The sequence below is a fragment of the Copadichromis virginalis genome, linkage group LG8 (genome assembly GCF_057382275.1).
Source record: "Copadichromis virginalis isolate Kocher_CV1m ecotype Utaka linkage group LG8, C_Virginalis_male_GT1.1, whole genome shotgun sequence".
Classification (NCBI taxonomy): Eukaryota; Metazoa; Chordata; class Actinopteri; order Cichliformes; family Cichlidae; genus Copadichromis; species Copadichromis virginalis.
The window spans coordinates 27,650,790-27,676,772 of NC_140625.1; the positions used below are offsets into that span (position 1 = coordinate 27,650,790).

Consider the following 25,983-nt stretch of genomic DNA (forward strand, 5'->3'; position numbering starts at 1 on the left):
CCAGATCAGACTCCTTCACTCCCAGTATCACAGTCACAGGTAGAAAGGGGTGCATCCAAAGTCCTTCTAGAAACAAGTTCAGCCACCCTGACAGCCCTTCTGTACATTTATTTAGATGCCTTATTTAAATTAACTTTAATTTAAATGGTCATTCGGATATAATAAACTGCATTTCTGCAACCACTAGTAAAATATGATTTTAAAAAATCATTTTGTCATAACTTATACTTGGTGTTTAGTTTCATGACATGACTTATTTCGGCAGAGACACCATGCTAATTCTTGTTCTGGACAGGAATTAAAGAAAAGCCAAGAAAACGGTTATGTTTTTAACCAGTTTTGTTAAATTAACTTGACTAAACATGGACATAACAGCAAGCAGGACAAACGCCATCTCCTAAAGATGTTCCCATAAATGGCACTGAAATGTTGTTAGAGACGCAGCAAAGATTTTTAATATATGACTGTTTATTTTCAAACATTTACCCGCCTGTGGCAGATGGCTGATCATCTTTTTTTCTGCTGCATACTCAGATCCAGGTCCATGTTTTTATGGTTAATTGATTAGGTTATTAAAAACTGTGTACCACTCTGTCTTTGACTTCTAAGGAACATGAGGCTAAAACACTGAGATGGCAGTTAGTTTGCAGGAATTCATGCTGACAGTGGAGGTGGGGGCAAAAAAGTATTTAATCAGGTTGGAACATCGGATTGTTGCGTCCAAATTTTTTAACTTTGGGTTTAATCACACTCAAGTGGTCAAGCCAGTTTTGGCTGTTCTGAGGGTGTTTTGCTTTGGAAGACCTTTGTCCTTCCTGCAGGAGTTGAGAAATTGCTGACTGGTTTTCTCTTCTCTCAGTTGTCGATCCCGCCCCTTCAAACATGGGCTCATCTGTGGGCAAAAGCTGCCCGTCTCTGCCGGTGCGCTTTGGTGGCGTCTCACGGTTAATGGTGACTCCACGGGTGTCTGGGCTGGAGCGAAGTCAGGAGAAAAACCTGGAGCCACACTTCCCTGAGCCGGTTTCTTCTTCTACCTCTTCCCCCTTCTTCCCCGGCCTGCCTTCCCACTCCCCGGTCACGGTGCCCCGGTCCAGCCCAGTCAACGGCGGCAGCCGCCACAACAGCAGCCCCCCGCTCTCCAAACCCAAGCCCTCTTTGCCCCCTCGAACTCAATCCATCTACAACAGGTATGAAACATACTGAAAACTGAAGCTCAATTTCTTCTTTCATCCCTCTGATGTTGTCTTCTACATCTCTTTGGCTCAACTGTTGTGTTTTGTGTTTGTGTTTTCTCGGCGGCAGCAGCACCCCAGTCAAGCCTCAACCGTCTGCTTCATCTGTCGGGACTTCCTCATCTTCCATTCTTCCCCCACCTCCTTCCGCCAGTGTTTCTCTGCCCTTCTCAAGGGGCTCAGGATCCTCAGGGCCTCTCCGACCCCCATCCCGAACCAGCTCTGGAGCATTGTTCACATCCTCACCTGGCCTTCCTCCGCCTCCACCTCTGCTGCAAGGTACAGCTCACCCGACAGAAGCGGGTACAGCAAAACAGAAATGCTTCATTTCACCGTTTCAGTTGTTTATGGGAATGTGATGACTAATGTGTTGCAAAAATAAACCAAACCCAGACTTCCCCAGGCGGTTGTCTGGGTTTGTCTGGGGTGTTGAGGAAGTTGTGTATTGATGAACTGAGATCGGGTCTCATAAGCACAGCATGTGTTGCATAAAGTAGAAGTTGCATGTAAGTATCACTTCAGTAGTTGTAACTCTTTTGTTCATGTATCTGTGAGATTAACTTTAGTTTGTTTCCCACACACATACCTGGTTTATTAACCTTTATGAGTATTTGGCAACAATTTTAGGATTTGTTTTTCTTTTCATCTGGCAAAAGGAAATCATGAGCAACCAGCTCTTATTTTGAAAGTTGAGCCATCCTTTGGTTCTCATGTTTTCAGCTTTGTTTATGGCCACTGTGTTGGTTGTGGTGCACACCAATTATCATTGTTCTCACAGATCTGTAACCATTTATACAGACCTGGCAGTCTTTTCCTAAACGATGGGTGTCACAACTCAGAGAAAACCTCAACTTCAGTACTGACACAGGAATAGAAGAAGTCAAAACAGGAAGCAGAATGATTAGAGGGTTTTTTTTGTTTTCTTTTCTTTTCCCAAAGCTGTTGTTTCAGTATCTGCCCCTCTTATAATCTCTCCGAACTCCTGCCTTGATATAGAATTCAAATGACAGTAGAGACTGACCCACTTGCACACTTGTCTCAGCCTGGTAAAAATTAGCAGTAATATAACACCAAAGCCTGGTGCACGCCTGCATATTTTTAATTTTTTTTTGTCACTCTTTGTGTGCTCGACCATTCGTAAGGGCAACTGCTGTTGCAGCTTTCATCAATATCTATTAGCTGCTTCCACAAAGAGGATCTTGTCCACTCTGTGATATAAGTGCAAACCCTTGAGAAAACCTGGGCTGTAACAAGTGTTTATTTCCACCTATAGTTTTTATCAACAACCTTTTTTTTCCTGACATCAACAAGACAAATATCTAAATAAAAACTGAGGCAGGAGAACAAAAACTATGATGGCACGAAAACACGAAATGCAACACGAAATGTGGCAGAGAGATGAGATCCAATCAGAAGTAATCTGCTTGTGTGGTAAGATTAGACGTGTACATTTGAGTTGCCCTCAGGAAATCTTTTCAACTAGCGCCCATGCTCCCTGTTTCTCACGAAAATGCAACAAAATGACACATGGACACATTTTGTATTTGATGCTGAGGAAAATAAGACTTTAGAAACTCTATGGAGGAATTCTCATTGTTAAAAACACAGCAAACTTTTACACTTTATATTAACTGAATAAACTTTATATTTAGTCTACTATAAGCTTATGACCTTTAGTCCACTCAAACTGAAGAAATTTAGTGTCTTAAATTCTGATTAATTTATATCTTGATGCACAAGCTCACGCAAAAGACCCTTAAGAGTCAGCTACGTCGTAGGCTCCGCATAGATTCAAGGCAGAAGTCTAAATAAGCTTGATTGGAGCTTGAACTTGTGGATGACTGGTTGGTGTGCGTCTATGCTGAACTTGCAAGCAGCTACAGAGCAGAATAAGGGCTACCTGTGCCAGATGCAGTTGTGGTGGTGTAGTTAGTTCTTCTGCTAGATAAGACTCCCTGAAGAAGCAGGTAATGAATAATTTGGTGCTTGATAAACAAAATATTCACAGATCAGAAGATTTACCTCCACACATCCCTTTTAAGCATTGTTTGAATTTCTGAACTTGACCGCCAGTGTAAACAGAATTTTATGTTCTTTAATTTATTTTCCCGTTGCCTTCCACTAATTACTGCCTCGTTATTCCAGCAGAGCGTGAGGGCAGACGCAGCGTCCCCGGGGCTGAAAATAACCCGGCAGGCCGCTCCACTCCAGGAGGCCCAGCAGCGCCGAGCTCCACGCAGGGCTCATCGAGCCGGACGTCTCAGAACCAGACGAGCATCCCGGCGATGGCGTTCCAGTTCCATCAGCACAACCACCAGCACCAACACACGCACACGCATCAACACTTCACGCCCTTCCTGACCCCAGCTACGGCGTCTCCGATGGTGAGAGAGACTCTGCTGTTTTACTCCTGTTTTAAACTCCACTGCAGCTGGAATGTGTTGACCCATCTCAACTGTTTTTGTCTTTTTAGTTTGATAAGTACCCAGGCAAAATGGACGGGCTGTACCGACACACTGTGAGTATCTGAGAATAGTGCATGGAAACGGGAACTAAAACTGTAGGCGTATTTTGAAAGTCGTGTACCGGCCACTAAGGTGTGTTTGTGTTTGTGCCAGATCTACCCAACGTACACGCCGCCCTCAGTGCAGGGTATTCAGATTCCCCCTCCTCCTCCTCCTCCTGGGCATTTCAGCTCATTGCAAGGGGCATTTCAGCCAAAGGTGAGGAAAACTCTCCTTGTGTCTGTGTGTTAGCATGATGTTGTTTTTTTTTTGTTGTTTTTTTTCAGGCGATAACTTCCACGTCACGGTTTATTTGAGCTCCCTGCGATGACAATGTCACAGTGTCACAAGCACTAGAGGCAAATTTGCCAACAATCCAATTTTTCGCAGGTTTAAACGAGGAAGCTTATATTTTAAGTTCCTCGTTTTGTTGTTTCTCCCAGAAACTCCAGTAATTTCGACCAGTAACCTATCACACTCAAGTTGGAATAACTATAATAAATGCATCCGTTTGCCTTAGGGCTCAGTCACACCGGTTCTAGAGGTCTGTGTGAGTGATCCCTACTGTTTGGAGAGTTGCTTGAAAGCAAGTGCAAATAATTTGGCGTCAGCTGTACAATTTACAGGTGCCAGGTTTTTGGTGATTCGCCCTCTCCAGCAACCACTGGCCAGATGCACATTTTTGCAGCCAGAGCGTCACAGATAGGTCCCTAGTGTGTGACTGAGTCCTTAAGTGTTTTATTTGACAGAATTTGTTTGATAGAATTCAACACTTTCAGTGTAACCTGGGAACCCATAACCTGATTAAAATGGCACGTGTGCAGCTAACCTCTGCGCAGGCAGAAGAGTTAGATGCTGAATAAACTAGTTCACTGTTGACCCATATGTGCGATGTGTTTGATGTGTGCCACGTCCCAGTAGGGAAACGGCAACTTCATCTCCCCATTTGAAGCTGGTGGTGGTACAACCGCTAAAATGAATTGCAAAAGGATGTTTTGTCATAGCGTAGAGGTGCAGGCAGATGATTTCCTGTAAAGCAAGAAATGTCAAATTTTTGTTATGAAGTAATAAAATTTAAGTGCCTTTGTTTTTAATAATGTTGATTGACATTTTGCTAATTTAATCAGGAATGCCTGAAGCCTGTTTTCTGGTCATTTTCTTCTGTTTACATGTAAATTATGTGTATTTGTTGCCTGTTGAGCTTAACGGGCTTTTTGCAACCATTGCCAAATGTTGATCGGGTACTTGACAAATCTAAATCTTCCTTTTATGAGAAGGAAACAACTTGAACTTAATTTGAACCTTACCAAGGACGTCCAGGTGGTGTTAATGAAGTAAATCCAGTGCACTGTGAATTTGTGTCTCAGCCACTCAAACAATTTTGGTTTTGAACTATATTTCAAATAAAACTAGATGTAGGAAAAAAAATAACATTTGCAGCCAATTTTTCTACCAAATTAAGCAGCTGAAAAGGCAGACCAGACCAGAGTGCAAAAAATATTTCTTTAAAGTGGCACGTTCCTATTCTGCATCAGTGCGTTTTTATCTGTCACATCAAATCCTGGATTTTCAAATCTAAATGTTGACAGGTATGACTAGAGGCTAGTCGAATGAGCGGCACTCATCTAACAGCATGGGTGCTTTAGTTAACTGACTTCCTAAGGCTCTTGCAGTGTCTCTTGGGTTTGACCTGGCTGCATTAGTTAGAGTAAAAATACATTAATGTTAGCGCTAAGAGAGCAAAGAATAACGCCAGGTGTAGGCTGTGGCTCATGTGTTTGTGCTGTGTCAGTGATAGCCTCTTTGTCCCTCAGGGAACGGGTCCTGATATACAACGATTTGGGGTTGTGCCTTCCCACCTGCAGCCCAAAGACCCCAGGGTAAGGACACTGCGCTTTACTCTCGCGATGGCAAATTTGCAGTATAGGCTAGGATGTGCTGCAGCACAGTCACTACAGCAGAAACTACTCCTGAGAAAGAGCAAGATGTGCAGATTAAAAGTGGTTTTACACTTCTCTTCTCTTGTAGCTTACTGAACACTTTGGGACATCAACATTGAAAATCACAAATGTAAGCAGAAACAGATGTTTTTGAATCCCTCTGCTCCTTTCAGTTCTTTAGTCTGCATCACTGTCTCACAACTTCACGCACTCTTTGCACTAATCTCACTTGTAATCTTGACTACTACTGGTCTATTTTCTGCTCTTGCACACTCGGTTAGATTTTTCAGACCTAGAAATTATGCTATGATGTATGCGGTTATTCTTTTCACCGCCTTTCCTTTTTTAAAAATATATACATAACCAAACTTGAGCCGGGCCCCAGATTTTAACTTTTTCTCCTGCTGCAAAACCTCAAGCTTGTATGGAGGTTAGAAAAGATATTCTTGAACTGCAGGATCTGCCTCTGTGTACAAAGGCTTTAAAGTTGTAGATTCAAGATTTGTAGAATAACACAGTGTCTTTTTTGTGCTGCGCAGAAACCAGGAAAATGGTGTGCTATGCATGTTCAGGTGGCCTACATGATCCACAACCATCAGAGAAAAGTAAAGGTGAGTGTCTCTTACTGACATCATGTGGGGAGAGATTTAATTGCCACTATGCAAAGATGACAGTATGAGGTTTAACTCTTCTGCCCTTCATTCAGCTCATGCAGGCTGATCCTCACAAACTGGACTTCCGCAGTGACCCGTTGGCCCGTTTTTCTGGAGCTGGCGGACTGGGTCCAATGCCCTTACCTCCTGCTCATGACCTGACCAGACCTCCAAGTCTGTTCTCAGCTGCAGGTGCATGCCTTTTAATGTTTCGGTGTCCCAGCTGGTAAAATGTAATTTATTTATTTATGTCTGTGCACAGATTGTTGCTGTAAATAATGTGCAACAAGACAAACAGGATTCAGGCTGTCAGTGTCTTTAAAATCATAATTCTTTGTGGATTTAATGGTTAACAAGTACAAATCTGTGCTTTAGACTAGCGTGTGAACATTGCATTTACAAATCCAGGCTTCTTCAGTATCCTCACAACTGAATTTCTCGTATTCTGCCAAGAAATTTAAAACTACATAAACAAAAATTATAAATCCCAGCCGTCACATCCCTAAGTAAATACTGCTAATACTACAACTTGTTTGCTATTGCAGCTGTATTGGTGTTTAATGGATTTGAAGCTAGTCAACAAAGTATGTGCAACATCTGCAAGTACTGCTCTAGAATTGCACAAGATGGCAAAAAACACAAACAGCGGTGATAAGTCCAAGACAACGAACACTGGAGAGGAATAAAACAAATCAAGAAAAACCCCTCAAAAGATTTAAAAGTGAAAACAACAATCAAAGCTTGGTGCATTTAATTATTTAAAATGAATAAAGAAAAATTTACTAGTTTTCCTAGATAATATCAATATTCCTTATTGATAATACAATTATATTAAAAGTATACCATATGAAATGTTAAATGAATGACGTCACTGTTTGCAACCAGAGCAGCAACCAAAAGTTTTTTTTTTTTTTTTTTTTTAAATTCAGTTTGAGATGAGTTTCCTCATTTCAGTTTAGTTTTTATTATTATTTTTAAGGTTTTGTTTTTTGTAGTTGCGTTATTAGTAGTTGTTGCTTTAAATGTTATAACTGGGACCAAAAGAGTGAGCTTTAGGCTGATGGTGGTGATTCTGTGGTCAGTTTAAGAATACTTTTTCGAACTTATCAGCGAATCAGGGCCAAAGATGTGATCGGTTTCTTCTGATGTCTCTGATCACTCTTGGACTTTGTGTCCTTCTGTAGCTTTGCTGTTTGGTGTGTGAGTAGCATGTTGAGCTTGATTTGAATATTCTTGACATATTTTTTTGTTTTGTTTTATTATCTCTTTCCCTCAGGTCCAGTCAATCCACCCTCGGCTCCTTTCATCTCTCCATCAGCGCCACACTCCTCTTTCCTCGCACCGACTCCACACTTGGGTAAAATCAGTTCAAACTTGAAAGATTTTTATTTTTAACTCATGACAGTAACGTTTTTTTATAAATGTTTAGTTGATGAAACCAGGATTTTAGCTTGTTGTTGTAAAACTGTTTTTAATGGTTGTGTTTTAGATCTGTATGGCCGATCGCCGTCCTTCACCCCGCTGGGAGCTCTGGGTTCTGGTGCCTTTGGAGGACTTGGGAGTCCAACACTGGGTCAGTTTCTCAGCATCTCTACGCCTGATGTGCAAAGCTTAAAGGATCAGTTCAGAGTCTTTCAAATCTACCTGAATGTAGCCCTCACATGTCACACGGATGTTGAAAGAGTTTCTGCGGGCTTCTTAGTTCTTACTTCCAAATCAAAATTAAAGGTGTAAAAGTGCCTCTGCTCCACAGTTTGGCTCAGTCCAGATAAAACTGAACCACAGCTCGGTGTCCTTGTAGTGTGGAGAAAGTGTTTTTTGGATGGTTCACGCTTGGTCTAACAACATTACAACAACAGTTAACATTTTCTCACGGGCCAATAGAAGCCTTGCCATTGTCTATGAGGGAAAACGGTCCTTTCAGGTCATGTTACAGATCGTATTGAATAAAAAAGGAAGTCTATCCAGTCAGATCAACCTTAAAACCCCAACTAGACCAAAGGAGCGTTTATTTATAATTCTCTTGGCAAACTAAAACCCCCGAACACAAAGCTCATCGCACACCGCTTTGTAGCTTGGCTACTAGCAGACATTTTAGTCTCTAACTACATAGGTAACCTGGAATGTGTTCACCACCCCTCACGTCAATCAGGAATATTCTTCACTCCTAGTCATTGTCCCGTTAGTCACTCACCTCAAAGTTGATCGTTGGGACCTGCCCTCCTCCCGTCACTAGTAATAGTTTTGCTGGATTTCTTTGACCTCTCGTGGCTTACTGTTGACACCACTTGAACCTTTATAACATTGACATATACAGCTGGGCTCAACCTCACTAATGGTAGTGTTGGCTTAACCGATGCTCAGTAATGGTCTAAAACCTAACAAACAAAAACACTAACTCGATGATGTTGGTGTTGCTTTTCTTGGATTCCTTTGACAACATGTTGGCCTCTTAAATAAGTTCTTGAGCTAAACTGTTCTGAGCTGCGTTTGGGTCACCGTAATCGTTCCATTTCACCACACAGGCCAGTAGGTGATCTTTTCCTAAAGGTTCAAAATCCACAGTTTGTGCAAACATCGAACAACACTTCAGCAGTCAGATGAATATAATGAATTGGATGTCTTCTCCCTGGCTGTTGTACAACAGGTACTGTGTGCTAATAACCTGATGAAATTATCAGGAAGTATCTCAGCTCTGTGCCTCGACAGGGAAATGCTGCTTGGGGAAGCATGTGGAGGGGAAACTGCCAAATATCTGTTTGGCTATCTCAAACTACTGAAGATAAACTTGGAAATTCATGTGGATTTTGCCCCCTCGTGTTTTAGTGTAGTCTCACATTTAATGGCTCATGTAGACAGGTGGGATAATTATAGTCAGCAGCAATTCAGCATATGTGTGACATGTGTGTTAAAACAGGTATTTAAATATCCAAACTGATCCTTTAAGTCCTGCTTCAGTGCGTGAGCTTTCTTAATGGTGTGTGGAGTGTTTCCACCTGGGTGACTGAGTTTTTGGAGTCTGTAATGATTTAATTTAATTGCCAAAGAAACATCTTAATTGTTTAGTTTAAGGACAGACCAAACTAGTCTTCACTCATGTAGTGCAGCGAGGGGCTGTCACGATACTTGATGTCAGCTAGAGGTAAAGTTACAGGATCGAGGAGTCTGGAGGTCTCCCATTGAAGGATGTGAAGCACTATAGGACAATTGTAGTTTAAAAAAAAGTCAAATCATTGCAATTCTATCAGTCACACTGATCTGTAATGTTGCTTAGAGCCTTTCAGGCTGAAAACTGGCCTGATGAGGGACGACTGTAAATGAAAGCACGACTGGCCTGAATGCTGTTAATGCTGTTAGGTCTAAGTTTTTATTCTAACCTTGTGCTATCAGAATTTGGGGAAAAAATTCTACTGAAATTCTAACAAGCTAATAGCACAAAATGGCTTAAATAAGGATTAAAATTATATAAAGATCAATAAAATGGAATACAATAAAACACCTGTATTATATATTATGGTAATAATAAACAAATCTGGAATCAAAATAAATACAATGAAGTAAAACAAGCACAGATTTAAACAAAAATATGAACTAATATTATTGTATAAAATAAGATATTAAAATTACTTTTACTTTAAAGAACTGAGTGGGTTTTTTTAACCTTACTTACCAGATGTCTCTGTATTTCCTTATTTCTGACTGTTTAATAAACAAATGTATTTTATTCTGATATAAGTGAAACTCAAATTAAAAACAAAAAACCTTTTTTTTTTTTTTTTTTTTTTTTTTTTTTTTTAATCCCAACAAATTCAACTTAATTATACTGGATTTTTTTTCCTGTATCTGTGTATATTTAAAAAACAAAACAAACAAAAAACCCTCCAAAAAACTGAGAACTACCCAAGATGCTTGGCATCTTTCCTCTGAGGAAAATAACCAGAAGTATTATTTATTTATACTTTTTTTTTTTTTTTTTTTTTTGGTGTAATGGGCTTTAATTTGCTCAAGCATAAATACTTTTGGTCTATCAAAAATCTAAAAATATCAGGTTAATGCCCAGACAACTTAACAAAGACCTCTTTGCTTTAACTACATGTGGCACAGTCGTGGTTGCTTGGTATGTGTGGCCGGTTTTAATTCAATTCAGTTTTATTTAATACAGCGCCAAATCACAACACCAGTCGCCTCAAGGCGCTTTATATTGTAAAGTAGAGCCTACAATAACTGACAGTAGATCAGCTGTGCAGTGTTGACACTTCAGTCACATTTTGAGTTTTGATTTTGAAATGTGACGTTATCGTGCCACCCCTTACTGCAACACGTAAGATTAAATTAATCTTTAAATTGTAAAAACATCTGTCTGGGTGTGTTGGGGCATTTACTGTGCTAGTGAGACGACGATGATGATGATGATGATGATGATGATGATGAAGAAAGGAGGAGGAGATGGTTTTGACTTGTTGATTTGCACGACTGCTGGTTCACTCTGATTGGGAGCTTCTCTTTATGTCATAATTGTGTTTTCATGCATATAAGCTTGCGTTTTCTAACCTGAGGTGGCCTCCCCTGCCTAAAGTTTTACTGATTGATTTGATCTGCAGCTGCTACTTCTTTTAGATTTACATTTAACAGTCTTATCTGCTCCTGTGGTGTGGGTGTTGGGCTAGCCGTTAGCTTCAGTAAAAACAGAAACTGAGGAGGTGGCTGATAAACATTCAGCATAGCCTGACACACTCATAAGAGAGATTTATGATGGTACCTGGTTACCTTCCCTGAAGCCAGTCGGTATAATTTGGGGAACTGAGCTCCTGTAACCCAGCCTCTCATTACTACTGTCTGTCTGTACAGCTTTGAGTGTTGACCAGGTTTGAATTTTTAACACTCAAAGGTCACAGTTTGGTATTTAACTTAAATTTAGGCTCATTATTTGTGCAAAATGTAAAGATTGTTAGTATACCCGAGGGGTTGTAAAGTCAGATAAATTAAGGTAAACTTTGAAGAAAGATCCATTTAGAAATGCCCTAAATTAAGTTGACTATAGCTTCAGAGATGCACAAACGGACTATTTGGATATTATTTGGTTGGTTTAGAGATTACATCCCCAGCCCTATGTTTTTACTTTCATTACTGGTACAGGTTTTGGGATGTTAGCCAAAAGTTTAGAGTTTAAACCCTGAGCCGTCCTTTTGCTTGTGAGTAGGGTAAACTAGTCTTCGAGCTCGGGCCGAGGTGTTTGTCATCATGCTTTTCTCCCCTCTTAATGCTTTTCTTTCCTGTCTCATAGCACAGCTACAGCTCAGCAGTCACTGTCACAGAGACATGCTGTGCTAGGCTTTGTCACTGATATACAAGTAAAAGGTTGGATGCATTAATTTGAGTAACGAGAAAGTCAAGTCCACCATGAACGTATGGATTTCTGTCCAATTGGAAAACAATCAGGGTTTGTTGGGAGGTTGTCCCATTGTTTAGTTGTGTTTGATCAACTAGACAAAGCTGGGCGAGTTAATAAAAGTACCCAGTACTAAACTATATCAATTAAAGGGTTACAAGAGGTTTGATTGTTTAGCAAGGGTCAATTTCTTTTGAAGATTTCCTTTGTATGTGCTGCAGAAGAGGGTGTTGAAGGAAGTTAAGCGTTAAATAACTGGACTTGTTACTGAGAGGTGTTTTTACTGCTTTCAGTTTGAACTGCTACTTTCTAAAATAATATTAGATGCTAACAATAATACTTGGTGTAAAGCATGTGTTTTTACAACCAGTAGATTATCAAATATTTAATGTGAAAGTCAAAGGTGAAGATTTGCCTGTAGTGTTTTCTAACATAAAAAAAAAATGTGTTTCATTTGCAGCCGGCTCCGTCTTTGGTCCTAAAGACTCACCAGCCAGTGTAGTCGGGGGCTTGTCTACCCCAAACCATCATGATCCGTGGAACCGTCTCCATGGTGGCCCGCCTGGATTCTCCGCCGGACCCAGCTGGGCTAAAGGAGCAGATAGGAGGGACGAGAGGGAACGAGTGAAGGAAGGCGAGAGAAGAGACATCCCTCACATCAAGGATGAAAAGGACAGGTATGAAATTAAACTGGTTTTAAGTCAGTGTAGGTTCTAAGTCATCCAGGTCATGGGAATCTTAACTGCTTGAGTTAAGGCAGCTGGACTTTGAACTACCAGCCATCTACAAGTCTTGAGATCTATTCTTACATCATTTACTTGATGGCAAGGTTGGCTCGTCGACTTCATGAAACTAAAAGTTCATTTGTCTTTAACTTAAGCCTTTAAGGCTAATTTATAAATAAAACAATACATTTTTTCTGTATTGTGTGGCATTATTTAGTGTTAATCTCGTCTCTGCAAATAGAATGCAAAAGTAATCACTCTGGGCCAGACTAAAAGCATTTTATTCCACAGTGAAGCATTACAAAGATAGGACAGCTGCTGGGCTTAACTGTGTTACCCCTGTTGGGTATAGCAGTCTGTAGGTAATGCCTTTGATGGTAAGGAGGCTGTAAGACTTGCAGTAAGATGCCTCAGGGGGATCAATGCAGTGCAAGTACAAAAAGTTATGTCCCCTTCGTTTTCAAAGCTATCCACTGGGCACGATTGGATGGTGGGTCATATGTTGGACTTCCCTGTTCCATGGTGTCCTGCTTGTTTTGCTTGGCTTTCACTCACAAACCCAAACACATGCCTATGACATGAGATACAAATGCACAATTAAGTCTTTGACGATGGCTGAAAGATTCATTCAGTCGTTTTATTTTACATGCATGAATACAGTCATGTTGGAAACCCACAAATATTCGCTTCTAACAACCAACCAAACAAGAAACAGTACAGCCGATACCTTGAGTCAAGTTACAGTTGCATATATTGACTTACCAGGAGATCCACAGAGTTTTAATACATTTCAATGCTGCCTTTATTTAAACTACTTATTAAAAAAAATATCTGTATGCTTGACCGTGAGTTGTTGCAGACCAGCCAGCAGCAGGCAGAGAAGGGAACAGAGAGGAAAAACTTTTGAGTGTGTGAATTTACTAAATTAATGAACACGTTTGAGCTTGCATTAAAACCACAGACAGACAGCTGTTTATTCTAACAGTGGTGAACACAGCGCCCTTTAACAGCTGAGGTTGTGGGAAGGGAGTCTCTCTTATTGTGTTAGACAAGTTATTTACCTCGAGAAAAGTGTAAACCGTTACCAGCAGGTGCAGGGGAGGGAAATAATTATAGATCACCTGCTGAATTTGTAAGTTTGCTCACTCATAAAGAAATAAGCAGCTTCTAATTTTTATGGTCGTTTCATTTTAGCGGAGAGAGACAGAAACTTGACCAAATCTCCAGAAAAAACACACTACATAAAAATTACAAATTGACTTGCATGTCATTGAGTGAAAAAAGTATTTGATCTCCAACTACCCAAGCAGAATACTGGCTCACATAGATTGTAATCCCAGTCAATCAATTACAGATACTCCTGCCCTCATCTTGTTATGTATAAAGCACACGTGTCCACACGTTGATTTTCTTCCATTACGCTATTTTGGTGAGAAAATAGTGCTGTCAAGAGATGTCAGGGAAAGCTTGTAGTCCTGCAAGAAGCTTGGTGGGAAGGTGGGAACTGTTGGTGCGATTATTCAGAAATGGCAGAAACATAAAATACATTTGCAGCCCAAAACTGCACGGGAGGAGCTTGTTAATGATCTGAAAGCAGTTGGGACCAGTTAGCAAGAACACCATTGGTAACACAGTACACCATGACCCAAAAAGCACCATCCCCACAGTTGAGCACGGAGGTGGAAACATTATGCTTTGGGGCTGTTTTTTGTGCTAAGGGTATGCGACGATTTCACCTCACTTAGTGGCCAATGATTGGACCCATGTACTGTAAATTCTTGGACGAGAACCTCCTTCCCTCAGCTAGAAGACTGAAAATGGGTTTTCCAGAATGACAATGGCCCAAAACGTACCACCAAGGCAGCCAAAGAAGAAGCACATTAAGGTCATGGAGTGGCCTAGCCAGTCTCCAGACCTCAGTCTTATAGAAAACCTGTGGAGGGAGTAGAAGCTTCAGGCAGCAGCCAAGACACCTATTGGATTCAGTTTCTGTAAAGAGCAGTGGTCCAGAATTCCTCTTGAGATGTGTGCAGACCTGGTGACAAACTACAAGAAACACCACTGTGCTTGTCAACAAGGGTTTCTTCACCAAGTACTAAGTCATATTTTGCTTGAGGATTAAATACTTATTAAACAATCTATACTTTTTGTTGAATGCGTATTTTCTGGACTTTTTTTCCAATCTTGTGTCTCCCTCCACTAGAATAAAAGAATCAAAATATTAGAGACAGTTCATTTCTTTTAAAGTGAGCAAACTTGCTGCAGTGTAACGTTCACAGAACTGGAAACTGAATTAAATTGTAATCTATGTGGAAAACTGGTGTGGCAGGTATTAAGCTCTACTGCTTCAGGCCTCCAGTTTTAATATTAAAAATACAAATATCAGGAGCTTGAATGTTGTTTAAATATCTTCCAGCTGCTTAAAAATCTAGCATCCCCTGAACTTTGTATGCTTTTTGTTTTGCAGAGACATGCTGTACGGCCCACCTGTGAGGATATCTCCAGTCGGTCCTTCCTATAAGCCCCGCAGCAGCACCCCAGTCTCACACATCAATGGCCACAGCAGCACCCTGGGGGGGACCATTGGACCTATTGAGGACCTGACACGCAGCTTAAACAGAGACAGAGACCGCGATAGAGACAGAGATGTGGAGAAGAGGCCAGTGCTGTCTACGTCTTCAAGGGGGCCTCCTCTTGGATCTTCTTCTTTAGTAGCAGACAGGGACAGGCCGCGGTCTTCCTCATCTTCTGTGCTCACTCCTCCCCCACCTTCTAACCGCTCTGCCCAATCTCCCTTGGACCTGTACCCCCGCTCAGTGGCTTCCACACCGCACAACTCCCACAACGAGTCCTCGCACTCCCAAAGAGACGGTAGCCTTCCCTCTTCCTCCACTGCTTCCTCTTCTGTTTCTTCATTGTCTCAGACCAAGAAGCCTGATCGGACCTCGACGCCCCAGTCCAAACCTTCCATGCAAATTCAAGTGAAACAGGAGCGGAAGGAGGAGCCGGAGCACATCCCCATCTCCCACCATCCCCTAGCACCCAGCCACAGCTTTGACCGCCCCAACAGCCATCCTCACCACCCCAGTTCTGGCACCCCTTCTTCCTCTTTATCTCTGACTCCTACTCCAGGTGTCCCTCTCCCACCACCTACTCCAAACCCACCTTCGCACCAGCAGATGTCCCTGCTGGAACGCACAAGAACCATTGAAGCATATCTGGGGGGCGCAGTGGGTCCTGGAGGGTTGGTAGTCGGTCCTGGTGGTGAACGTTTTCCCCACGGTCCACCTCAAGGACCATCACAGGGCGCACATAGCTTCCCTTGGGACCCGTGGAGGGAGCAGCAACATCAGCATCGTAGGGAGGCTTTAGCATTTCGGTCAGACCATCACCTAGCCCTGCGACCTGAACATCACCTGGCTCAGCTGTTCCGGCATCAGCGCCTTTTTGAGGCAGAAAGGGCCGCTGTAGCCGCAGCAGTGGTGCCCCACCCACAGCCTTCTACCTCTAATGCCTCCTCCTCTGCTGTTCGCCCCGACTTCAGCCTCATGGCGCATCCCTTTGATCGCCATCCTCAGCTCGGACCCCCAGGAGGTGGGCTGATGGATGAGGAGCAGCGGATCCAGATCTTTAGGGAAGACTATCGTAATTTAATGCACCTGCACCTCCCTCCTGGCTCTCACCTGTCCAGCCCCTCTCACGCTGCTACTGCCCCTCACCTGGATCAGCTTCACCCTCTCGCCCACTCTCTCCCTCCGGGAGCTTCTGGTGCTCACCAGCACCACCCGGGCTTCTACTCCCGCCTCACCCCGCTCATCCCACCCCACATGGCCAACGGTATCCTGGCAAAGACCACGGCGGGCTTGGTGGGACCTCTTCAGGTGGGGGCGCCGCCTCCGCTCATTCCGTCCGTCACCAATCGGTCGGCCACACCCCCCCGCAGCTCTAGACTCGCAGGTCCAGGTGAGCTGGCACTGTACAGCGCCCACAAAGACGCAGAATCCAGATAGTACAGGGACAACACTGGAGGAGATTAAGGGAAATGTCAGGATCACTGTGCTGCTCTCAACCTGCCCCTTTTCCTCTTGCAGACTACTAAACCCCGACCTTCCAATTACACAACCAAACCACCCCCGCACCCCTCCAAACAATGTTTAAAAACAAAAAAGGAAGGAGGTGATGGCAGGAAGGGGAAAAAGCAAGGCATGGAATAAGCCCAATGGTTCTATCATTGCAATTTAAAGGTACATGGTTTCTGTGCATCCTTGGTGTATTTTTATTTTATACTGAAAGTTTTCAGAAGAGGCAGAGGACAGCTTTTTCATTTGTCAGGTGAATTATTTTCCATACTTTTTTTTTTTTTTCTTAAGCAAGCCTTTTCCACGTGGATTTGGAAACGACTTCCAGAGGGGATAAATGCCCAGGGGTTTGTTTGTCCACGGCTTGGTTAATTTATGGGATACTTCAAAGCCCTCCGCTACATGTATCAACCCTGCTTTTAGGTGTTGTGGGTGAGGGTTTATTTTGGAAATACAGTGGTAAAGTGGTCCTCTCTTCTGTTTTTGTTGGTGTGTCACTGCGCAAAGACAGATTACCGATGAGACCATTTCACGAAGATCATTCAGCATCGTACCTCAGTTTCCTGCTTTACCCCCCAAAATCCAACTTCAGACCCCTCAGCTTCAATTTTGACATTGTTTTGAAAAAACTTTTTGTTTTTCTTTGTTGGTTTTCAAAGGATGAATGGCGAAATGAACTGTGCTACACTGTGAACACAGTGTCTTTAGAGCTTCCTGTAAGTGTTTCCCAGTCTCCTCTTGAATATACGAGCAGGACCAGATTATAGTAGTCTAGAGAAATTGCCTTTGTAATTATTATTCTTAACATTAATTATCTTCTATAATAATAAATATATTCACTGTTATGTTATTTGTCATTGTTTTGGGTATCAACCAGTACTCTGTCCCCGGGTAGTAATGTTTCAAATCATCCAGAAAGGCCTGCTTCACAAAAAATTCTTCAGTGCTTGTGAACATTAAAGCCGCATCCATCGCAACCTCTGGCCTCTTCAAGAATCTCATCTGTGACTATAATGCTAAGAGAGAGAGAGGTTTGCCTGTGCGTCTCACTGGTTGTGTGTGTTATATCCATTTGGGAGTATGGGAGCCTTGTACATTGAACTGTCGAGTTGTTTCTTCAACAAAAGTAAGTTATATACACGGATAAGTGGGACGTGTGCTGAAGAACTGAAAAGGAAAAAAAACATATAAGGACTGTCAAAAGACAACTAGCAGTGGGTATCCTGAGAGGGAAAAGACTGGGTCGATTATTTTAATATGACCGTTTTATACCTTTCGAACCCCTCCCCTAGAGACCACAAAGAATAATTATTAAATGAATTGTTGTTTACACTGTTGTGTGCGTCTTTTGTCCTGAATCTTTAAATACACCTGCTCTACACTTCGTTAGGTAGGAACCACCTCGCCCCCTTTTACCTTCAGAACTGCTTCTTTGTGGCAGAGGTTAATCAAGATAACTATCCCCCTCACCATTACACCCCCACCAGCAGGTGAACAGCGAGACAGCACGGCTCCGTGCTTTTGTTTTTATGCCAAATTCTGATCCTACCACCTGAATGTTGCAGCAGGAGTTGAGATATTTTTCTGTTGTCAGATTTTGGTGAGCCTAAATGTACTGTAACCTGTTTCCTGTTGATGTTACCGTTGCCTTTCTATCAGTTTGAAGCAGTCTGCTGTCAATAAGGCATTTTGACCCAGAGAACTGCTGCTCAGTGCAGCTCTTTATGGTTTACAGTGAATGGTCTAAAGGGATGGTTGTGTGGGGGGAAAACTTCAAGGAGATCACCGGTTTCTGAAATGCTCAGACCAGTCCATCATCACAGTCAAATAATCCTTCATTCTGATGGTTGGTTTGAACTTCAGCAGGCTGTCTCCACAATATCTACATGCCCAAATGCATCGAGCTGCTGCCATGTGATTGGTTGATTAGATATTTGCATTATCGAGCAGTCGGGACAGGTGTATGTAACAAAAAAAAAGAAAAAAAAATAGCCAGTGATTGTTATTTAAAAGGATACAGGCTACATACTTTTTTCAATAGGAAAATATAATTAGTGACTTACAGTAATCACATTTAAAATATGACTATATAAAAAAATAACCACTGTTCATCTTTATATACTTTTTGTCAAAACCACAGGGAGCCACTGGAGATGGTCCAGGTTCACACCCCCCGAACTAAACAATTCATTATTAATGGAGCAATCGTGGAAACAATCAGCATATTATCTTAATCTCTCTGAACCTCAGTTGGAGTGGCGAGCATGGACATATGTGCAAAAACGTTTAGTCCTGAATCCCTTGAGCTATGAATTTAAAGGCCCAGAAATGAAGTCATGGAGGAAAATTAAGAATTTCAGACAGAGGACAGATTTGTTTATTTTCACTACTTAAAAGTGTAGCTGGACCTTAGGAAAAAATTAAATTAAAAGGTTTTGATATTTATAATCAAAACAGGCTCTTTTTAATTTAGGTTATTTGCAGAAACACTGGTACCCATCAGTGACCAGTGTAGCATTACACTTCAAATCAGGCTTAATAGACTTTTTTTTCTCCTTTGCTTCACAATTCTGTTGTACATTTGCAATGATAGTTTTTTGTATTTTTGTTCTATAATTTTACATATGTAACAAAAAATATAGTGTTATTGTAATTAAAATGCAAATAGTCATAAATGCTCCTCTCTGAAACACGTGGATGTAACAATAGTATTTATTTACACCTGTTGATAATATTCAAAGGATAATCTGTCCTTAAAAGGCTGTGCTATTGTTATTATAAGGATTACATTGGTTTTGTGGCTCCATCAGATTTCTTTTGTTTAAAAATGGCTCACTGTTGTTCCAACTCAAATTTGGCAAATAATAGGGCAGCATTCTTTAAACCAAAGAAAACCACCTAATATTTACATAAAGCTTTTAATAGTAACATTGAATAATTTTAGTCCATTCAACAAGTTTCAGGTACATCAAATATAACATGTTATGCATAACATCACTTACAATCATACAGATAATCATTTAAACTTAGAGTGCATTAAAAATATATGTGTATTAAAAATAGCTGCGATTATATTTTATAAATAATCCAACATTTAAATCACCAGGAAAATGGCGAAATAGCGTTTACTTAGTGTAAACAAACCCCGACAGGGAAATTAAAATAGTTTTGCTGTCACGTTGATATAATTTTCTTTAATATAATGAATAATCCCGAAAAAAAAACGATTCAACATGCACTATTTCTTCCAAGCGCACCGCAGTAAATCAATTAAATTAACTCGTCTTTATATTAATCGCTCACCAACGCCGGTAAATAAACTATCACAAATGTCAGCATTTCAAGTGGCGCGCTTGACGACTTCTCGCGAGATTTTCGTGCGTTCTGTACTTTGTCAGCAGCGGTCCTCCACCATTTCGCTGCGTAAAGTCTCCTCCCCGCGACCGCTACATTCTGCGCCGAAACCCAGTCTCTCCCGGTCCGTAATTTAACTTCTTCCCACAGACCTAGGGGTACCTCGTTGGGTACCGGGAGACAGTTCGGATTACTGGCATTACGGATTGAGTGCGATTTTTCGCGGATGACGACTCCTTCAACGAGAATTTAGTAAAAGAAAATTGGTCGGAAATTTCAGGTAGGTGGGAACTTAAGATGGCGGCCTTGAGAGGGAGGGGGGCGAAGGAGGAAGTAAAGGGGGATTCAAGGGGGGTTTTAGACAACTGGAAGGCCACAATCAGACTGCGTTTCATTTGTTCACGCTGCTTCTGCGGCGTGCGATGAAATATGTACCTACCTACAACACTGACCTAAACCAAGATGACAAAACAGTAGACAGTGACATGGGATATCTTCGGATGTTAACTACTCTAAAAGAAAAAAGGAGTGATAAACCGTCACTTCCGTGCGGTCGTTTCTAAAGTGCGGTCCGTGGGGACGTAGTTAGCCCCCTTGAGTCCCCCGTGTAATCGTTGCAAAATTTATATGGAACTTTCTAACACTGTTTTTTTAGACATTTCGTATATTTAACTAAAAAGTAATCACTATCTATTTTTAAAACTGAATAATTTAAACCCATTTATTTTCGCAAAAGAGGATTTGACCCCACGCAATGACGTCACGAGTGATTGTCTCCCCCCCCCTCCCTCTGTAGTGCATGCAGAAGCGGCTTTTAATGCGACTTTTCGGATGTTTTGGGGGTATTTTTGGGTCCTCAGCGTACAGTAACGCATTAAAATGTATCGGCATAAACTGGCTTCTTTGAAGCCTGAGCATTACATAACTGCGGGTGGGATGAGGGGCGCCTGCGCGTCAAATGAACGCACCCTACTAACTAACTCTTCTAGCTGGCTAGTTAGCAGCAGGCTTCCTCCATTTAACTGTTATTGCTGGAGCTAACGTTAGCTAGTTAGCCAGCCTGCCAGAGAGCTAACCGGCAACGTTAGGCGTTAACCTTTGAATTGTGTTTTATGAAGCTTCTTGAGCTGCAGTTCTCATATGGGTACGGCTCATGTTTCAAGGTATCACCGCTGCCACATCACTAGTGAATACACATAATTTCTTGGTCGTCTTGAACCCCATGTGGCGACAGGTACTCACAATTTAAAAGGAAAAAAAAAGAAAAAATAGTCACGAGAGCACGGATTGAATGACTGACCGGAGGCCCGCGCGCTTGGTCGCCGGCTTTTAGCGCGAGAGAGCGCGTGCTGCAGAAATCCTAACATCTTCCTGTGGGCGACTGCAGCAAATGCAACCAGGAGCTGGCTGTTTTTTTTTTTTTGTTTTTTTTTGTGTGTGTTTTTTTTTATTACCGCTGCACACACACCACAGTCCTAGCAGGAGTTTGCTAGCCTAGCTGTCCGCTCCTTACGTGACATGTTACTCATCATCCCACACATTCATATATCTCTGTTTACCAACTGAAGCTTCTGCCACAGCTCATTTTTTTTTATAGTTGTTGGAGTTGTAAGACCAGTCAGTTTCAGCAGTAGAGTTCCTAATAGTGAGTTTAAACTGCTTTTTTTGATTTTAAAAATAAAGTTACCACCCGATTTCTGTTCCTCACTTCCTCAGAATATGTGGAGGGGACCCTAATTTCAGCATCCTGGAAGTAGAAAGCACTGAAGATCTGTGTCTTACACGACAGACAGGTGAGAGGCTCCTGCTTTGCACACACATCGCTTCAGAAGTGGCTGTAATATGTGTAGTAATTATTTGTGACTTGCTAGTGCAGTCAGCAGTGTTTAGACATTTAAATAGACTTCTTTATGTTATTATTTTGTTAGCAAAAACTTATTGTACTTAGTCCCCATGAAAAGAAACTCATCAAACAAAATATAGTGCACAGACTGGTTTTTATTTTGATATATTTAGTCTAAAAAGTAAACACGGATGAGCTGTGCAGCTAATGTTTTTGCATTAAAATTTACCTTGCTTCTTTTAGATGGAATCTAAGGTACTATGTTATTTAGCTGGTATAAATGCTATTTAGTCTGTGGAGCATCCAGAGATCCCCGTTTTTATTTGTTTATTTTGGTTTTTGGTTTCAGGTGTTTTATTTTCCCTTTCTTGTGTATGTATGTTAATGACCTTTTTAAAGATATACATACAATTGTGGAAATTTTTTTCCTGAGATTTTTACAAATGTGCATTGCAATTATATTGTTGTTGTTATTATATTTAGACTTAAAAGAAAAAACTTGGGGGATGAAAATGTCCTGTTTAAAGAGGGACATGTGGTCGCACTTTCATTTTTACCTGTTAAGTGAGTTATACCAGAGGTGTTCATGAGCCACGTTTGGCCCATTAGCCCAGTTTGACTAGTAAAACCAGTGCTACTAAAGAACATTCACCTGGACATCCCTGGATTCAAAATGAGCCAGACACGGAGTGTTCAGATCTTGTTTTCATTTTTTCTTTTTTCTTTTTTTTTTGTCTCCTTACATCATGTGTTTGTTAAAATTGATAAATCATAGTGACAATATAAGATAAAGTTCTGCTTTACTTATCTCAAAAGTGGGGAAATCCCTTTATTGCTGCAAATACAAGCTATAAGCACATAAGATAAGTACAGTGCTATATAGTTCAATAAAATACATCACAGTAAAACAACTACATTAGTAAATACAAGAACTGAAGTAAAATCAAAATTTAAGTGAGTATAAACTTAAATAAAACGATTAAAGTACACTTATAGAGAGAGATGTATACTTCTGTGTAAAGCTAGTACCATCATACCACAAAAAATGAGTTTTATCGAAAAATTTGAGTAATTTATGACTTCACTGCAACTCTCACTCTTTACAAAATATCCAGTAGCCGATTGGACCAGTTCATGCCTGACACCCCTGTTAACAGCCTGTGTCTCTTCCCTTGCAGGTGCAGTGTGTAGCCGGGGCAGCACCGAGGAAGGACGCTCTGGGGAGGAGGCGGCGCGGCAGCACGCCTCTCCGGCTGTGGATGTGCTGGGTGGCAACCCCCAGGCTGCACAAAATGTGGCTGGGGAGTCCCCTCGGCATGCCCCGCAGCCGGTCGCAGCTGCCCCGCACCCAGTCCCTCCGCTCACCGATCCGTCCACTGTGCCCCTGCTGGAGAGCAACACCCCAACATTCGCCAGCACGGAGAACGCCCCTCCGACCACCTTGCCTGAGACTCTACCAATCAGTGGTAATATCATCTCAGAAGAGAGTGCCGTCGGAGTTGCAAGATCTTTGCCAGCGTCCCTCACTGAGGACTGCAGTTCCTCTGCTGAGATGCAAAGGCTTCCAGCTTCCCTTTGTCCTCCTGTCCCCTTACAGATTGACAAAACAGTGCAAGAGCTGCAATACGGGTCACAAACTGATAAAGAGAAAAGCCACTCAAACAGTCAGACAAACCAGCTTCCTAGAGAAGGTGCTGGACTTGTGGTTATTACGGGAACAAAGGAAAAACGGTCCATCACCTTGGAATATAAACCAGAGACTGGAACAAATATGGAACTTGGTGGAAAAGAGCACACAGGTGGGAATATTCTCCCACAACAACCCAAATCTCAGATCTGTTTCACAGCCTCATCTCTCTCTGTCCAAGACGCTACGGAGGGTGGGGCTGTGGAGCAGTCCGACAGGACTCCATCTGTCCAAACAAATCAAAGCAGCCATATACCTCCGTCAGGTGCTGCAGAGCAAGCAGGGAGTCTCCAGGACTCGGCATCGCCTGCACTCCTTCTGTCCTCAGCCGAAAATAGAGAGATTAAACAAACTAACCTGTCAAAAACTCAACCCAAAACTATCAAGGGGATCTCAGCTAATGCTAGAGACGTGCAGAAAACGGCTTTTTCGGAGTCAGTTGAACACATTGAAACGCAGCCTCATTCAGCTGAAATACTCGAAGCCGCAAAGGCAAGAGAGCTGCTCCCTGGAATATACACTTCGACTGGAAAAGGAAGCTCGGCGTCCAGCTGCGGTCCCCTTGAAGGAGCGCAGGTGGAGAGTAGCACGAGCAAAGAGCAAGCTGACTCGTCAGGCCCCACAGTGCTGCAAGAGATTTCCTCAAAACCTTCCACCGGACCTGCTCTGTTTGACACAGGCCTAGTTGTCTCACTTCAGGCGGGGGAGGTTATAAAAGCTGAAACATCTCACACCTCTGACCAAGTCGCCTCAACAGAGCTCATCGCGGAGATTGTGCATTCTGCCGACACTCAGGAAATTGTGGTTGTCGGGGAGGAGGCTCATATCACCGGGGCCTGGCCCACCGTGCACCTGAATCAGAGTTACCTTCTGCAGCGAGAGGATGGCAGCGTCTGCGAAGCCGCCATCGTCAACGAGCTGACTTCGGAGATCTCCGCTGGGGAGCCGAAGCTGTACACAGGAAGCGTTCAGACGCAGATGGAGCTGGGCTCTCAACCTGTGGAAGTGTACGAGTTTTGCAGTCTGGTGGAGGAGGTCGCAGAGGAGACGGTCTGTGCCAGCAGTGCTGCACAGATGCCTCATTCTCCTGGATATGAGGTGAACTTATTCAACGCTTTACTAGAAAACTCTGAGGACCTCGAAGCATCTATCCACACAGTTGGTGAAAACAACACCATCATAATCTCCCAGCAGCCCTTGCGTTCAACAAGTGATATAAATCAGGCTTGCTCTAGCAGTAATTTATCCATACGAAACACAAGCATGGCCGGAGTTGAACAGCATTTGGTGTTAGATGCTAACCAAGCTGTTGAAGTGGCACACTCAAGTGCGGTTTGTTTAGTTGAAGTAGCGGCCGTTACTGCTGACTCATTCACTGTTGAACAGGCGGACACCAGCGCGCAAATCGGGACACAGGTCGGTGCTGACCAGACGGAGGTGAGCGGTACTGCTGTGCTTCAGACTGTTGGCCCAAAACAGGAAGCAGAAGTAACAGTTGCTTCGTTATCTCTCTTATCCCCAGTGGTTACTATTACCAGTGGAAACTTGGGGATGCAGGCCCCTGTTGCTGTTACACTTTCTCATATAGGAAACCAACCCTCCCTAAATCAGACCCCAGGAGTCACTGTTGTAAGTGTCACAAAGCCTGAGGTCTGTGTTTCTGCTTGTGACGGGACCAAAGATTCCCCCGCTGTCACCACAACGGCATCAGTGACTGTTCAGAATGTCGCTATGCCCTCAGTAAGCAAGCCAGTGGCTTTGCGTGCCGCTCCTGGGGCTATAAATCCAACGCTGCTCCTTCTCAAACCGGGAGAAACTCCTCTCCTGAAACACCCACCCTCCTTTTCATTGTCTAAGCAACAGAATGCAGACGGCAAGCTGGCCAATGCCCACGGCTCCTGCTCCTGGTCTGGCACGGTGTCTGAGGAGTGCCTTCCCCAAACAGTCTCCGCTCTTAGCAGCTGCAGCGGTCAGACGCAGCGGGCTGTCAATGAATTGTCAGTGGTAGCAGCAGCAGGAGCTTCTGTCAAGCTAGAAAGTGGTAATATTTCTCTTGAACCCGACCCGGCTACACCTGCCACCCCCTTAACGACTACTACAAGCAAACCTGAGGCCTTAACCGTTAGCAGAACTTTATCCCAAGATGTTTCCACAGCAGCCGCTACGCTGCACAGTTCGAACATGCTCACAGCTTCAGTCTCAGCATCCACCAGCCCCAGCGACTTCCCCAGCCAACCCGATTCCATCTACGGGGAGGAAGATGGCGAGGACATTGAGCATGACGACCCTGCGGGAGAAACTGAGGTCCAGGAGAGCAACTCGGGACAGGTTAGCAGCCCAGAAGAAGGCAGTGACGAGGAAGCTGACGGCGAAAAAAGCGAGATGACCACCCCCAGCTCGCCACACAAGGTATTTGATCCATTTAAAAAAAAAAAAAAAAAAAAAAAAAAAGGAAACCAAAGAAACCATAGCTTAGACATAGCATTAAGACTCATAGTCATGAGTTATTGCTTGAATGCCAAGGTATAAGAGGCGTCCACAAAACACGAGCACAACTGAAGCAAAACAGCTGATAAA

The 25,983-nt window shown here is 42.7% G+C and overlaps 2 protein-coding genes across 9 annotated transcripts in view; both read left to right on the forward strand.

Annotated features, from left to right (window-relative positions):
* Positions 1-17,852, forward strand: part of fbrs (fibrosin) — a 32,695-nt gene extending 14,843 nt beyond the window's left edge. For 3 of the 6 annotated variants that reach the window (XM_085466886.1, XM_085466885.1, XM_085466890.1), the window contains 13 exons: positions 860-1,187; positions 1,303-1,511; positions 3,378-3,616; positions 3,706-3,750; positions 3,851-3,955; positions 5,551-5,616; positions 5,765-5,806; positions 6,216-6,287; positions 6,383-6,521; positions 7,606-7,686; positions 7,819-7,902; positions 12,179-12,395; positions 14,911-17,852. In XM_085466886.1, the coding sequence (XP_085323012.1) occupies positions 860-1,187; positions 1,303-1,511; positions 3,378-3,616; positions 3,706-3,750; positions 3,851-3,955; positions 5,551-5,616; positions 5,765-5,806; positions 6,216-6,287; positions 6,383-6,521; positions 7,606-7,686; positions 7,819-7,902; positions 12,179-12,395; positions 14,911-16,453 (3,170 nt within the window). In that variant the 3' untranslated portion in view covers positions 16,454-17,852. The remainder of the gene's footprint in view (positions 1-859; positions 1,188-1,302; positions 1,512-3,377; positions 3,617-3,705; positions 3,751-3,850; positions 3,956-5,550; positions 5,617-5,764; positions 5,807-6,215; positions 6,288-6,382; positions 6,522-7,605; positions 7,687-7,818; positions 7,903-12,178; positions 12,396-14,910) is intronic. The other 3 variants (XM_085466889.1, XM_085466888.1, XM_085466891.1) reach the window with 3 other exon arrangements.
* A 3,742-nt stretch (positions 17,853-21,594) lies between these two features.
* The window catches only part of srcap (Snf2-related CREBBP activator protein), a 43,922-nt gene continuing 39,533 nt past the window's right edge, over positions 21,595-25,983 (forward strand). For 2 of the 3 annotated variants that reach the window (XM_085466896.1, XM_085466894.1), the window contains exon 1: positions 23,195-25,815. In XM_085466896.1, the coding sequence (XP_085323022.1) occupies positions 23,272-25,815 (2,544 nt within the window). In that variant the 5' untranslated portion in view covers positions 23,195-23,271. Of the gene's footprint in view, positions 21,670-22,897; positions 25,816-25,983 lie in introns of those variants that run through there. The other variant, XM_085466895.1, reaches the window with a different exon arrangement.